Source organism: Apostichopus japonicus, chromosome 19 (genome assembly GCF_037975245.1).
Source record: "Apostichopus japonicus isolate 1M-3 chromosome 19, ASM3797524v1, whole genome shotgun sequence".
Lineage (NCBI taxonomy): Eukaryota > Metazoa > Echinodermata > Holothuroidea > Aspidochirotida > Stichopodidae > Apostichopus > Apostichopus japonicus.
The window spans coordinates 10,281,678-10,294,509 of NC_092579.1; the positions used below are offsets into that span (position 1 = coordinate 10,281,678).

The 12,832-nt window shown below is 37.0% G+C and overlaps 1 protein-coding gene across 2 annotated transcripts in view; it reads right to left on the minus strand.

The window, feature by feature from the left end:
- LOC139960689 (dehydrogenase/reductase SDR family member 4-like) overlaps positions 1-2,900 on the minus strand; it is a 12,088-nt gene extending 9,188 nt beyond the window's left edge. Inside the window, exons 1-3 of one of the 2 annotated variants that reach the window (XM_071959242.1) lie at positions 2,764-2,900; positions 2,109-2,206; positions 578-755 (exon numbers count right to left, since the gene is read on the minus strand). In XM_071959242.1, the coding sequence (XP_071815343.1) occupies positions 578-755; positions 2,109-2,188 (258 nt within the window). In that variant the 5' untranslated portion in view covers positions 2,189-2,206; positions 2,764-2,900. Of the gene's footprint in view, positions 1-577; positions 756-2,108; positions 2,207-2,501; positions 2,727-2,763 lie in introns of those variants that run through there. The other variant, XM_071959241.1, reaches the window with a different exon arrangement.
- Between the last annotated feature and the right edge of the window lie 9,932 nt (positions 2,901-12,832).

Consider the following 12,832-nt stretch of genomic DNA (forward strand, 5'->3'; position numbering starts at 1 on the left):
TTGAATCATTATACAAAATGCGATATGATTTAACTGAATATTGAAAGTAAAATTTGACTCAATTTCATTCAGTTATTTGGGAATGTTTCTTCTTAAACCATTGGTACCATTTGCAGATACGATTTGTTTTGCTTATTGTATAAATTGACTTTATTTCTGCTCATTCAATCATTTTAATGTTTTCCCTTCATATCGATTGGAAATGTTTACATTTGATAGTGTTTCATTCATTCATTTGCACTTTATCCGATTAAGTTTCGATTCAAATTGGTTCCCTTTGATATGACTTCATCTTTGCTCTTCATTCGCCTTAATTTCATCTTTTTTTTGTATTCGCTTCACTTTGACTTGATTCAATTTGGTTGACCTGATTTAATTTGATTCGCACTCTCAATTCGTTCTAACTTGAACTGACACTGTTTGATTTCAGTTTAGTTAAATTAAAATTTCTATGATTTTTCACTTCTTTTTATTATTATTACTGTGATCATTAACAATAGATAGTAAAGTATACACCGTCGAGCCAATCAGACTTTAAGACAGTCAGTATATATCAAAAGTGAAAGGTGAAACTTACAAAATCAATTAATCTTTGTCTGTCTTCTTTCTTTGCTTGATGACATGCAATTCCTGAAACTTCAAGATTTTTGGCTCGAAGTTTTTCAACCGCATCTTCAACATTCTCTTTACGTCGACTACTTAAGACCACCTTGGCTCCTTCTTGAGCTAACCGTTCTGCGACTGCCAGGCCAATGCTTTAAACAAGAACGATAAACTTTGCAAGAAATGTATTTATAAATAACGAATGTAAAGTTCAGCTGTAAATCAAGTGGAGAAATTTGATGATTTCCACCTTTGGCCGCCAACTATAAAGGAGAGGAAATTAAAAAAAAAAGAATGTCAATTGCTGACTTGCTGAACGTTAAATAAGAAAACCTATTGTCATACAGTTAAGAAAACCTATTGTCATACAGAAAACCTATACAGAAAACCTATTGTCATACCTATTGTCATTCCTATTGTCATACCTATTGTCATACCGTTTTCAAACCTATTGTCATACAGTTAAGAAAACCTATTGTCATACAGTTTCAATGCATGCTAAACCTTGTAAGACAAGTAAAGGCAAATAACCTAATGCTGGGCAAGAGGAAAGAAGGGAACCAAGAAAATGTCATTATTTTATACTAAATGTGGTTTCTTTGGATTGAACAAGAAAATCAAGTTTATGTTTAACAATAGTTCAAATAATGACACATGAGGTTATATGTACTTTTAACATGTAAAAAATTGAACATAGTCTAAGTAGCATGATGACGTCATCTGAAGATCTTATGTGACGTAATCGAGACATTAGCATTTGCAACTCAGAATCTATTTAAGAACTTGGTGATATAACCATTTTGTAAAAGCACAATTAGTATTACAAGAAAACACCGAACCAATTTCGTCAATGTTTGGCAGGAATTTATGCTTGTTCCCTGAGATACATTTTTGGTACAAAATCTGACTATTTTACTATATTGATATCTCGAAAATAAGAAAGTGATTGCAAATTTCTCAGCAACCTTTTTAAAGTCTAAAGTTATTCTTTTGCAGGTGGAAAAAAATGTTCCCCTGAGTTATTATTTAATAATTATTTATTTATATATTTTAAATGTTAGTGTAGATCGGTATTTCTATTTCGTATTGATGTAATTGATGTAATTCAGGAAAATTTGTAATTTAAAAATATGACTGAATTTAAAGCTAACAAGTAATAATGTTTTTGATGAATCGAATCATGTATTAATTGCAGCACTTTTAGACTAAGTTTTCACGGACCGCCTTGACTTTAATTAGTTAAGTTATTCTTAATCAAAACATATTATTCTCTTCAGAGGCGGACTAACCGGTTGGGCAATCGTGTAGTGCCCGAGGGACAGGCCCGTAATCGGGAATTCTGAGTTGGAGGGGCACCAACAATTTTAAGGAGTGCACCAAGAATAAAAGTGGGATGGGGGCAGTAATTGTGTCCTGTAACTTGTGAAGTTCTTTCTACACATGGTGATGACACAGATGGAGGACAGTGGTCTGCACAGGGGGGGGGGGGTACATTAAATACAAACCCAGCCGAGGACGCTGTGCATATTGCGACTTTCCCATCAAATCTCCCGATGCATGGATTTTCAATTGTGGCAGAAGCCATGGTTTGGAGAAATTTATCCTGAACGGTTCAAAGAAACAGAAAATTCATCAATAAAAACATTAACTATAAATTAATGATAGATGTTGTTACTCAACAAAACAAACATTGCTACCAATTTGGCTTGGATATGCGTAATCCTCATGGGCCCATTAACGTCATGTACACCTCATATGTAGATGGACACAGATTCTTCGCATCATGTCCCCTAAAATATTACACAGCTGAAATACATCTAATATACATGATGACCCCGGTATGCAACTACAAGTATAAGCACTGAAGACATGCGATCGTTGCAATGCCCGAAGCTTACCTCAACTTACTCCCAGCCTTTATCTATAGAGAAGATTCTGTGTCCGAGATCCGCCGAAGTTCCTGTAACTTTACCGACTCCTTTGTATGGATACCCTCATTATAGCGTACACCGTAACGTTTCCAATTAAGTGCGACCTATAACGCGGCTTCACAAATTTATATATAGGCCGATACAGAATATACATATATCATATTGCCAAAGTTCATGGTCCGAGTGCGTATTTTGATCGCATGTATTGAATCAAGATAATTCTTGTTACCTGATTGCATGATAAGACAGGCGCGTAGCGAGGAATTTGCCAAGGGAGGGGCGAACCTGTATGCAAACTATCAGAGCCATAGATTCTGCACTGAAAACTATCAGAGCCGTATATTTAGAGAGTTTGGCCAATGGGGGACCGATTTTGATTGGTCGAGAGGTGACACACCCTCATAGGGCGCCATGATAGTTCCAAATCAAAAACTTTTTGCGATGAGCAGACGACAATAACAATACAATACATACTTAGTACAATACTTGCGTAAAAATAAATTTATATTGTTTAAAAAACAGAAAACCGCCCATTATACAACTATGCCTTGCTGTGCGGCCTGGGGATGTAGCCAGCGAAGTGAAGATCAAGTTCGTTTTTTTGGTTTCCCAACCAACGTCCAAAGACGAAAGATTTGGGAATCAAAAGTTGGTCGGGCAGGCTGGCGGTCTAAAGGAAATAGTACGAAGCTGTGTGAGGTGAGGATAGGCATATATAGCCTAGGCCTCATTATCGAAGACTAGATCGTTATGTTTTGGTTATAAAAAGCCAGAATTTCCTGTTTACTTCCATTTTAGATCAAAACGAACAAGCATACGCCTTGCTAATTCGGGGCTAAGACTGAGTTATAAAAAGCCTGGCCTAGCTTAGTTAGAATTAGGCCAATGCTAGTCTAAGAGTTACACCAATGCTAGCCTACTTAAGCTAGGCCTTAAGTCTGACTGCAGCAGGCCTGATTAAGGCCTAACTTACTTTTATGCAGACAATTAGCTGCGTCACTCGATCATACGACTTGAGCTTTGGGCAAAAGAAGTACTAACCTAGGCCACATAGTCTAATTACGGAGGGCATCACAATACTAGGGCTATATTTCGCCTGACATAGGCTTTGGATAAGCACTTAGCTGGCTATGCAATAGCGTTTTGAATGAAGAATTGTTAACAGACTTATCACTAAATTAGCTAGGCCTTACAGTTTCAGTCGAAAACTCCATCAGGCCTACCCTTTGGCCTACAGGCTTAACGTTAGGTTTTAGCCTAGAAAAGGCCCAGTCCATCTCCAGCTAACTTATCCTACAAAAGACAAAAATACCTGGCTAGGCCTCCTTGTGCCTGTCAACTCTTGTAGTTAATTGTCAAATTCTCACTGCAATCTCCAGGTTCAAAAGTTTTTAGGTCGGCAGGTCTGCTTTGGCTCTTCAGAAGATTAATTTTGTCACTGGGAACTGGGAGCCCAGCAGGGAAATCCTGGCACCACCCTAATTTATGTTATTTTCATGAAGAATGGGACTTTAAATATTACTTAATTACTTTCTTCTTAAAAAACTTTACTTTCATTTTAAAGGCTCACTTTGAAGATAGCCAATTCGAAAGGTGTCTTAGTGAAGGCAAGCGGAAGCTTAAGAAAGATGCCATCCCCACACTATTTCAGCATAGGAATCATCCCAAAAGAAGGAGAGTACTTAAGCGAGGTTCTGTGCCACCAGTGCAACGAAATGTATTAGTTGACCACAACTATTCTTGGTCACCAAATGAAGAACTGCAACTACAGTTTAATGATAAACTTGGTAAGTATTTAATGTTTATTTCACTTTTGATGGAAAATATCAATTAACCTTGGAAAAGGGCAATCATACTTTATTAAAATTGTTCAAGCAAATGATTATTGAAAACAGGTCCAGTGTTCCAACTGGCTGTGGTACTCACTTCTTAAGTCAACTCTTCATTATTTACTCAATCTACAGTATTCATTCTTCTTCCAACTCCTTTCATCATGCTTCTGAACTTGTCATTTCATTCCTGTTCCCTCCACACTAATCTAGAAATTTATCTGCTTAATTCTCACTCATTTCGTATTAAGTAAACCCTTCATCATTTACATCAATCTATTCATTCTTCTTCCAAATCTCTTCATCATGCAAATTTCAAATTAATCTGTCGAATTCTAACATCATGCTTTAAAAACATTACTAATCAGGCTTACAACTATTCATGCAGTTGAGACAAATATTTTGTGCCACCCAGCTGATGAAAGCTTTAGCTTTTCTGTAAATTTGTAACATAATATAAAGTAGCAAGTTTACAGAAGGTCCCGGGCACAAAACTGGTCTCACAAATAACCAAGAAAGGGACCAAAACTGGAAGGAAGGGTAATGATCATATTAAAACAAATAAGACCCAGAAATGATCCGTGATAATACGCTGCATATAATAGTTTTGCAGAAACAATCATTTTATTTGAGCCAAAAAAAAAAATTCTGTTAATTTTGTTTTCAAATTTGCAAGTCTTATGATCTTTCCCTACTTCCAGTCCTGGGGAATGGTTTTATTCCTCTGTGTACTAACATTTTATATAATAAAAATCATATTGCAGTATCTTATGTGTTTATTTTGACTTTGCATTCTATTCAAGATCGTGACATTGGAAATGCAACATCATCAGTCACACCAAATCAGCAAAGTAACAAAGGCCAAAGTAATCAACCATCAAAGTCTGAAGGTTCTCTAAGGTATCGTCTGCTTTGTGCCCAGAGAGAACTAAGGAAAATTAGGAAAGAGAAGGCAGCTATTGCTAAAAGCAAAAAGAGGCAGGAAAGTGTGTTTGCAGGTTTGTTTGCTCCTGACCAGATCAAAGCCATAGGTAGAGAGAGTACCAGGGGACACAAATGGGGCAGTGCTACCGTGAAGAAAGCTCTCCAACTGCGCTTTGCTTGTGGAACAACTGGGTACGAACTACTCCTTTCACAAAATCAACCACTGCCATCATTACGAACACTGCGAAGGAAGATGGAAGCAGTTAGATTTGAGCCAGGTGTTCTGCATGAGGTGTTCCAGAAGTTGGCCATAAAGGTAGGAGCAATGAAGGAGCAAGAGCGAGATTGTTGCTTGACACTTGACGAGATGTCAATAACCCCAAGTGTTGAGTATGACATTGGAAGTGGTAAAGTCCTTGGCAATGTTACACTTCCAGGACATGTTGGCAATGCTTCTCATGGCCTAGTGTTCATGTTGAGTGGGATTACCACTCGGTGGAAACAAGTGGTGGCCTACCACTACACAGGCTCTTCCTATGACGGTGCTGTTGTGAAGCCATTAATAATAGAAATAATTCAAGAGGCGCACAAGATAGGTCTCCATGTGGCTGCAGTTACCAGTGACATGGGAAGCATGAATCGAGCAACCTGGCGAAGTTTTGGCATCATCTGTGGAAAAGAATGCGTAACTGTTAATAAAATTCCACACCCTTGTCAGCCTCATCGCTATCTTCACTTCTTGGCAGATGTGCCGCATGTGCTCAAGAACCTGAAGGCAGCATTGATTACACACAAAATCATCACCATCCCAATGGATATATCTGCAGCTAACAAATTGCCAAGTAATAAAGTGAGTGTAACACCTGTCCAAGATCTCTTTAGTTTCCAGCAGAACAAAGATTTGAAATTGGCCCCAAAATTAACAGAAGCAACACTGAATCCTTCTCATTTCCAGAAAATGAAAGTATCACATGCAGTGAACTTTTTTAGTCATTCTGTTGCTGCAGCATTACGATTCCTTGTTAAATGTGAGGGTCACTCACCAGATGTGCTTACCACTGCATGGTTTCTTGATGAATGCAACCGGTGGTTTGACCTGATGTCAAGCCGACATCCTGTTATGGCCCTGAGTAAGGTGAATCCAGGACAATATCAAGCGGCTATTACAACTCTATCTAACATGATAAAGATGTTCAAGTCCATCAAAATAGGAACCAAAGGTTCTTGGAAGCCAGTCCAAACAGGCATTATTCTGTCAACACAGTCAATTTTGGACCTTCAAGAAGAACTGCTGGCAAGGGAAAATAAGTTCCTCCTGACATCACGTTTCACCCAAGATTGCTTGGAGAATCTATTCAGCAGTGTCCGCTCAAAAAACCCAATCCCTTCCCCAGTTGAATTCAAGTATGCCCTGCGAATAATAACCGTCTCCCAGTTCTTGAAGACACCAAATGCTGGAAACTATCAAAACGATGAGAACAACTTCCTCGCCGATTTCAGTTTTGAAACGCTAGACCGTCCAACATCACATGACATTCCTGAGGTGAACATTCATCTGAGACAAACACCTGACCCGATGACCACAGATGAAGAAAACAGCTTATACTACCTCAGTGGTTATTGCATATCTAGACTGAAACGAAATGATAAGCACTGCTCAAGCTGTTTGGACAGCATTCAATCCACTTCCCCATCATCTTCCATTTTGGCTACATTAACAAGCTATAAGGAGTACACTGAAGGTAACCTCGTTTATCCAAATCAAAAGGCTTTCCAATACCTCAAGACCGCCGAAATGACCTTCAGGAAGTATAGAAGTGATGACCTCATCAACATGGGGAATGCCAAGAAACAGTTGACCTTGGCTATTGATTCAACTGCAACCTGCCAATTTCCAGAGTGTCACAACATCAAAGGGAAACTGCTGTCAAGATACCTGAATGTCCGTCTCCACATCTTTTGTAAAAAGTTAAGGGCTGAAAATAAGACAGAAATTCAGCGTAAAAAGTCAGGTGGAGAGTTAGGTAGTAAAAGCATGGCAATGAGGCATGTGGTTAATAAAATCAAGTAAATAAATCAGACTTGAAGGACATACCGTAAGTTTGTCATAGTATTTTAAACCCAAATAGCTTCATTTTCAGTATTCTGTTCTGCCTGTTCAATACCCTTGCTGTAATTGTACTTCAATGATTTGGCATTAACTACAGTAGGCTATAAATGTTGGTCAACGACTATAACTATAATGTTAAGGTGCATACATTGCTAGGTAACCGTGTGTTTTCTGCTGTTCTAAGCCCACATATATACATTTACTAATAAGTAAATCACAATGGGCAATGTGGCGAGTAATGCAGTATATCAGATAATCAGTACCACCCTGGAACACATTACAGTACAGTACATGACCTCTATGACTGGTATGCAGATTTACTGTGTGATGAAACCTCCATGAGTTTGTTCAATAACCAGTATTAGATCTATAGAGTTTTCTTTGTTGTACTAGTTTCATATATGGACATTATGTGGCATTACTGTGGACATTTTGGTATATTTTGAATGGGATGGATCATATTTCAACTTCAGGGTCATTAGTGGGGAGTATGATACAGTGTTGTACAGTATACATACCAACACAGTTTTGCACCAAAACTTTGCATCTTGAATCATTTGTAGTCTAAAAAAGCTAGAATTGATGGTATGAGTATTTGATGTATGTGTAGAGTAGATTAATACTTTACGCATTCCATGTTTTACGTGGAATGATCTCACAAGTACGGTCACTGCTCTGTTCCGTATCCCAGAAAGAAGGAAATATGGCATGAAATTACCAATGACATTGTTCTGGCATATCCAAATTAATGTTTTTATGTAGAAATCAGCTTGTTATGGTATATTCAGGAATAAAAATATGAGTTTTCATAGCCAATTTGTATAGGCAAATTGTCCCGTACGTCACATGTCCCGTACATCACAGGACAATTTTAATTTGTGTAACCACTGTACTGGAATGGCTTCATATTTTTTTCTAATATGTTACAGCTTAGCCCTTGGAAGGTTAGGCTATTCACTAGTTATAACAGCTTGATCACTGCCCTCCTAATTTCAGAGGGGTTTCAGCTTTGCTCTTTAGTAAAAAAAACACAAAATTCTCTGGTCCCGTACTTCACACTGTACATTAATTAAGATGGGACCTAATTAAAGCAAGTGTAGGAAATCTTCATGAGTTTGTAATAAAGCAGCAGCAATAACAAATATGAAAACCTGAAAAAGTTTCTGGAAAAATAGATTTTATATAACTTTTAGACAAATTTAAGTCTCTGAAATGTCCCGTACGTCACAGTGCAAATAGCTTGGACCTGCCCATATGTGGAAACCGTAAAAGTTAAAAAGGATTCTATAACCATATTTTCAGTATATGGCATAGATAAAGTGAACCATGTATATTTCTTATGGCCAAACAACACAGACATACTGTATGTATCTCATGGACTGATTTTATCATGTTAATGTTTGTAATCCCATATCTAGCTATCACAACCCGAGGAGATCGTTCAGTCTATTTACAGATGAAGCAACTTGATCATTAATGATATTGAATCTCACATAACGGAGCTGTAAACAGTAATCTTAGTGTTGTTACTGTTGTTGGTACGGTACCATTCGGTGTTATTGATAATGATAGTATTACTGGAATATAATTATATTCAAATAATGTTTCTTGCAAAGTGAATTTTCTATGTCCATGGCTGGATAGTACCAAACATTGGACATTGACCCTATCAACTTTGTCCAGATGTTTAATTTGAAAATATGTGCCTCAGGGCATTTGTTTTCCCAAGAATTTCCAGTGCCATTATTTTTCAGTACACTTTGTTGATTCCCCAGTCTATGGTGTTTTAGTAAGTAAACATTCCCTCAAAAATTCATAATATCTAGTGTAAATCTGCTATTGTCTGACTGTTGTGTATATTTTGAAGCAGACTTTTGTTTCTTGAACATGTTTGAATAGCAAAAATTATTACTTCATATTGTTGTTACCTGCTGAAATATGTATTATTGTTATGCAGCTATGTGAACATTTTTCCAAGGTGATGTCCGAAACATTCAGTGATGTCCGATATGCTCTTTAAGTAACTTTCAATGAGCACTGAGGTATTGAACTATAATAAGTTCAAAACTGACATTATACCTTGTAGGTAGCTTGACAACAACAAAGACACCTATGTAACAAATGTAACTTTTGATATGATATGCTTTGTGTAGAAAACATTACAGTGATGTCCTAATACAGTTGTGGTGATGTCCGAAACATAGTCCAAGACAGTCTTATTCAAATCTATGAAACAAGTGTTTGCATTTTTCATTATTTCAAATGAATTTGATGTTGTTTGTTAACATCACATATCGTGATGAACTGATATACATATTGTTAAGTATTAACAAGCATGGCCTTCGTTTAATTGTCTTGTTGATCACTTGTATCCCTTTTTTTTTTTTTTGAACTTGGAACCAAGGAAGGGTTCATATATCTGTTTTAGTACAGTTATCAGTTTACTAAAATGCTTTTCTATTCATTATTATTGCCTTTCAATGAACATCATTTGTTTTATTACTAAATATTAGGTTATATTAGGTAAACATTGTTGGGTGATGTCCGAAACAAGATCTTTTTGGAGGAGTGATGTCTGAAACAACAGTCAAGTAAAAAAAAATTCTGAGAGGACATGACCCAGAATTTTCAGCTTTTGGTTAATATATGTGCTTATGTTGTGGTTTAATTTTATGGTATAATTGTTACTATTAATTTCAATTTTGTTCTTTAAAGAAAAAGTTTTTTAACTTTATTTCAGGAAAATTTAATTTTTGCTAACGATACTCTAATGTTTTTTTTAAAAACATCATCAATATCATTGAAAACTTGTCTTACAATAGCAAATTTTGTGTTAATAAAGAAATTAACAACAGAATTCCCAAATGTAGGAGCAATGGAATTACACACCACCATTGAAAAAGAACAAATTTTGGAAAATTTATAGATTGTCACACTTTCAACCATCTTGAATATAATTTCCAGAATAGTTAAAGCTCTGATCAATTCTGATTTATAAATTGCAGATATTAGTTATGTTATTTACTTAGAATAGAAGTTCTTTACTGTATTTTGAAAATTTGGTACCTCAGGCAACCAAATTGGGCGCTTTAATGTGAACAGACCCATTTGTGGTAACTTGTGTATGCTGAAAGTACTGTACGTATAGTGGCAGATAAAGATAATTTTCTTATAGAAATCTGCCAAAAGCAGATTTTCTAAGCCATTATTAACCCTTTTCAAGATTTTCATATAATTCAGTTATTTAGGCTAACTCAATTTAAAAAGAACACTTGGGTATAGCCTACTGCAATTTTGACAGAATATTCCAGCCAGCTATAGCCAATATATTCAGAATGTAAGAGAAGTACTTTGAAAGTTATAGCCTTACTATTTGACAGTTCTAATGTACACATGTCATCTAAGTGTAGATCATTAGTTAATATTCCCTGATCAAATCGATATGATTGTACATACTGTATGTGATATGAATAAAATTATTTCGAATTTCAATTAAAGACCTGTCTACTTTCTTTTATCATTTATATCAGCCAACAACTGATAGGCCTACTGAAAATCAATAGTAATCCGATAGACTGTAGTGATAAACCCTAACCATTGCCTTACCATGATGATGTAGGCTAGGCCTAGGTACTTATATAAAGTTAACTAGGTGTACAGTATGTATTATAGGTTTGTACTATACACATACATAAAGCTACGAGTGCCTGTGGGCATGAGAAGCTCCCGAGTCCTACACAACTGTAATGTTCAACTGTATCCCTACAAAGATACAGCTCACATGATTTAGAGCCATGAGCATTAGCAGTTCACCCTGTCTGTTTATTACTAAATAGTAATACTAGCCTATTGACTTACTACTGTAGGCTACTTCGCATGGATATTTCACTTACCTTGTCGTAGACCTTCATCATAAGAATAACCTCTCGTTTCGTGACGAACGGTTAAAGTAAATTGAATTATTTATGATTTTAATTACGTTGAAATTTTCTTCGAACGTGGTGCTACAATAAATGCATTTCTCCCATATAAGTAAACGCTACTAGCCTACCAATAGTGGGCTAGCTGTATAGTTCTTGTATAGATGTTGTACTGTTGCACTGTTTCTGCACGATTTCGCGCAACTGTTAAGGAACTATCATGGCGTCCATTGTAAACATATGACGTCACAAATTGCCAGTTGGCCGAACTCTCTAAATATACGGCTCTGAAAACTATCTAAGCGTAGCGCCACCATAAGTTGGCTGAATAAATAATTTTTGGCTGAAAATGCCTCCCAGATCGCTGGAAATGGCACTTTCCAGGTCTTGTAAGTTGCATCTAAGCTTGACTACTAGCGATATCATAAAAACATACCCCAAAAATATGCTCAAGGGGGGGGGGGGGGGCGGTCGCCCCTTCGCCCCCTTGGCTACAAGCCTGTGATAAGATACCGAGATGTGCTATAAATACCGTATATATGCCATGACATGTGATGACTCAGAGTGATGATGTTTAGGAGTAAACTATAACACTCTGTATAATGACCACAAAACTTGCTTATATAGTCCGCATGAGGATGAATGTATAGTTACAAACTGATTTACCAATGTTCGAGTCGGACTTCATAATTCATTTATTTAAATGAGGCGAATAAGAATATTATAAAGGAGAGAGACTGAAACGGGGTTATTGAACCCGCTTCTATGTAGGAGGTGCATGGGTGGGTAGCGTCCTCTCCCACCGTGAAAGTAAACAAAAACATTTAAACGTCAAATGTTGCATTCTGAGGCATATTTAGATTATATAATATAGGTCCATAAACAAGTAACTGTAAGATTGTGCTAATAAACGATAATAAACTCCACAATATTCCCCCGACTGATTTAGGTAGTGCCCGGAATCTTTATGTGAATGCTAAAGGCGAAACATTATAATTTTATAAAAGAGAGGTGCTGCCGTGGGGTGAACGAGGCCTACCCCCGTGTATAGAGAGTTCGGCCCTCCCGCAGAACAAAGTAAGCCTACCTCCATGCATGGAGAGTTTGGCTCTCCCCCAGAACAAAGGGAAACAAAGGGTATATTTAGACTATAAAGCATGTAGGCCTACATTGTTATCACCATGTACAATAGTTTCATTGAATAAGGAGAATTGACGGTCAATTTAGATATTCGTTCATTAGCGAAACAGGAAACTTAGAAGCAACGAGATCTGATACATCGGTTGGGAAGTAGGCCCACTAAGCTGCACTTCCACCTCTTCTTGTACCAAGACAAGCGGGTATGGTGAGAGGCGGTACATTTGCAGTGTTACCATTGGTGATTTTATTTATTATTTGATGATTTATATTCCAATCGTGCATGCCCTGTATCATCAACAGTTGTGGGAATTTTGGACCGTTTCTATTTGGGAGGGGGGGGGGGTGCCTGAACCTCCCATCGTCAGTCGGGAGAAA